Below are 2,340 nucleotides of genomic sequence, written 5' to 3' on the forward strand. Positions count from 1 at the left end.
GGGGGAACGACCCCTGTCCCTGCCTCAGTTTCCCCTCCCCGCATGTCCCGTTCCCCCCGACCCCTTTCCCTGCCTCAGTTTCCCCTCCCGTCACCTGCATGTCCCATTTCCCCCTGCCCCTTTCCCTGCCTCAGTTTCCCTCCCCTCCCCGCATGTCCCCCTGACCCTGTCCCTGCCTCAGTTTCCCCTCCCCGCATGTGCCGTCCCCGCTGACCCTGTCCCCCCCCCAGACGTGCGGGTGCAGCGGCTGCTGCTGTCGCTGCTGTGTGACAGGGACCTGGCCAAGGTGACAAACTGCATGGAGCACGCGCTGCGGGCGCGCCACCCGCGCAGCCGCTACAGCGCCGGCTGGGACGCCAAGCTGCTCTGGCTGCCGGCCTCCTACCTGCCCTCGGCCCTCGTGGACCTGGCCCTGGCCCTCGTCCTGCCCAGGCCGGCCCAGGGCGGCCGCTGAGAGACCCCAGACCCAATTGAAACCCCCAGACCCGAATTGAGCACCCCAGGGGGAATAAATGCCCTGAACTAGTCTGTCCTTGATTTCGCTCAGCTCGGGGGATTTGGGGACAGTGAGGTGGCACTTGGGGCATCACAGACGTGGCCCTGGCCCTCATCCTGCCCAGAGCAGGCACTGAGAGACCCCAGACCCAAATTCAACCCCCAGACCCAAATTAAACCCCCCCACGATGGTTTAATAAATGTCCTGAACTCGCCCGTCCTTGTTTTCGCTCAGCTCGGGGGATTTGGGGACAGTGAGGTGGCAATTGGGGCATCACAGATGTGGCCCTGGCCCTCATCCTGCCCAGAGCGGCCACTGAGAGACCCCAGACCCAAATTCAACCCCCAGACCCAAATTAAACCCCCCCACGATGGTTTAATAAATGTCCTGAACTCGCCCGTCCTTGTTTTCGCTCAGCTCGGGGGATTTGGGGACAGTGAGGTGGCAATTGGGGCATCACAGATGTGGCCCTGGCCCTCATCCTGCCCAGAGCGGCCACTGAGAGACCCCAGACCAAACCGAAACCCCCAGACCCAAATTAAACCCCCCCACGATGGTTTAATAAATGTCCTGAACTCGCCCGTCCTTGTTTTCGCTCAGCTCGGGGGATTTGGGGACACTGAGGTGGCATTTGGAGACTCATGGACCTGGTCCTGGCCCTCATCCTGCCCAGGCCGGCCCAGGGCGGCCGCTGAGAGACCCCAGACCCAATTGAAACCCCCAGACCCGAACTGAACACCCCAGGGGGAATAAATACCCTGAACTAGTCTGTCCTTGATTTCGCTCAGTTCGGGGGATTTGGGGACAGTGAGGTGGCACTTGGGGCATCACAGACGTGGCCCTGGCCCTCATCCTGCCCAGAGCGGCCACTGAGAGACCCCAGACCCAAATGAAACCCCCAGACCCAAATTAAACCCCCCCAGACCTGAATTAAACCTCCCCAGGGGGAATAAATGTCCTGAACTCGTCTGTCATTGATCTGCTTGGGGTTAAAAGGTGATTTGGGGACACTGAGGTGGCATTTGGAGACTCATGGACCTGGCCCTGGCCCTCATCCTGCCCAGGCCTGCCCAGGGCGGCCACTGAGAGACCCCAGACCCAATTGAAACCCCCCAGACTCAAATGAAACCCCCCAAGGGTGGGCATTGAACGCCCTGAACTCGCCTGTCTCTGTTTTTGCTCAGCTCGGGGGATCTGGGGACACTGAGGTGGCACGTGAGGATCTGGGGACATGGAGGTGGCACACGGAGCCCCCAGAACCAGACCCCAGCCCCACGGGGTCAGTGGGGCTCCCAGCCCCATTCAGGGGGGTCCCAGCCCCTTTTGGGGGGGGTCTCACCTCGAAGAAGGCGATGCCCAGCGCCACGGCCGCCACCACCAGCATGTTCCTCCTGACCCAGGCCTCGAGGCTCGGCAGGCAGCCCTGGGGAGGGGGCACGGCGGGGGGGGTCAGGGGGCTCGGGGACCCCCCTGGAGGGTCAGGGTGAGGAATTGGGGAGGGGTCTCACCCTGGTGAAGACGGTGGCCGGGCTGGGCCGGACGTTGCAGCCGGCGCTGGGCTGGCGGCAGCAGGAGCTGGGCACGGAGTCGTTGGCCCTGAACTGCTCCAGGCTGGCCCAGTCCGTGTAGTTATCCACCCCACAGCACGAGAACTGCCCGGAAAAAGGGTCAGCCACGGCGGGGGGGGCTCCAGGAGCAGCCCCCTCCCCAAATGGGGGCTGCCCCCCAGGCTCACCTCCTGCTGGAAGGCGTCCAGGGCGGCGGTCAGCGACGGGTCCTTGTCGTAGCTTCTCACGGCCTCCCAGAGCCCCTCCTCCACCAGCCCGTGCACCTGGGGGGGCACG

The 2,340-nt window shown here is 63.9% G+C and overlaps 2 protein-coding genes across 2 annotated transcripts in view; one reads left to right on the forward strand and one right to left on the reverse strand.

Moving 5' to 3' along the window:
- LOC121352058 (retinol dehydrogenase 5-like) overlaps positions 1-524 on the forward strand; it is a gene marked incomplete at its 5' end in the record, with an annotated part of 2,143 nt that extends 1,619 nt beyond the window's left edge. The window contains one exon of the mRNA XM_041464622.1: positions 79-524. Within this exon, the coding sequence (XP_041320556.1) occupies positions 79-454 (376 nt within the window). The remainder of the gene's footprint in view (positions 1-78) is intronic.
- A 1,152-nt stretch (positions 525-1,676) lies between these two features.
- On the reverse strand, positions 1,677-2,336 carry LOC121352059 (CD63 antigen-like; the record flags this gene model as incomplete). The annotated part of the gene is made up of 3 exons (XM_041464623.1): positions 1,677-1,919; positions 2,005-2,148; positions 2,232-2,336. Coding segments are annotated over 3 exons (492 nt in total), but the record flags the coding sequence as incomplete, so codon positions are not given.
- Positions 2,337-2,340: the final 4 nt, after the last annotated feature.

This window comes from Pyrgilauda ruficollis, unplaced genomic scaffold (genome assembly GCF_017590135.1).
Source record: "Pyrgilauda ruficollis isolate IOZ18807 unplaced genomic scaffold, ASM1759013v1 scaffold1814, whole genome shotgun sequence".
Taxonomy (NCBI): Eukaryota; Metazoa; Chordata; class Aves; order Passeriformes; family Passeridae; genus Pyrgilauda; species Pyrgilauda ruficollis.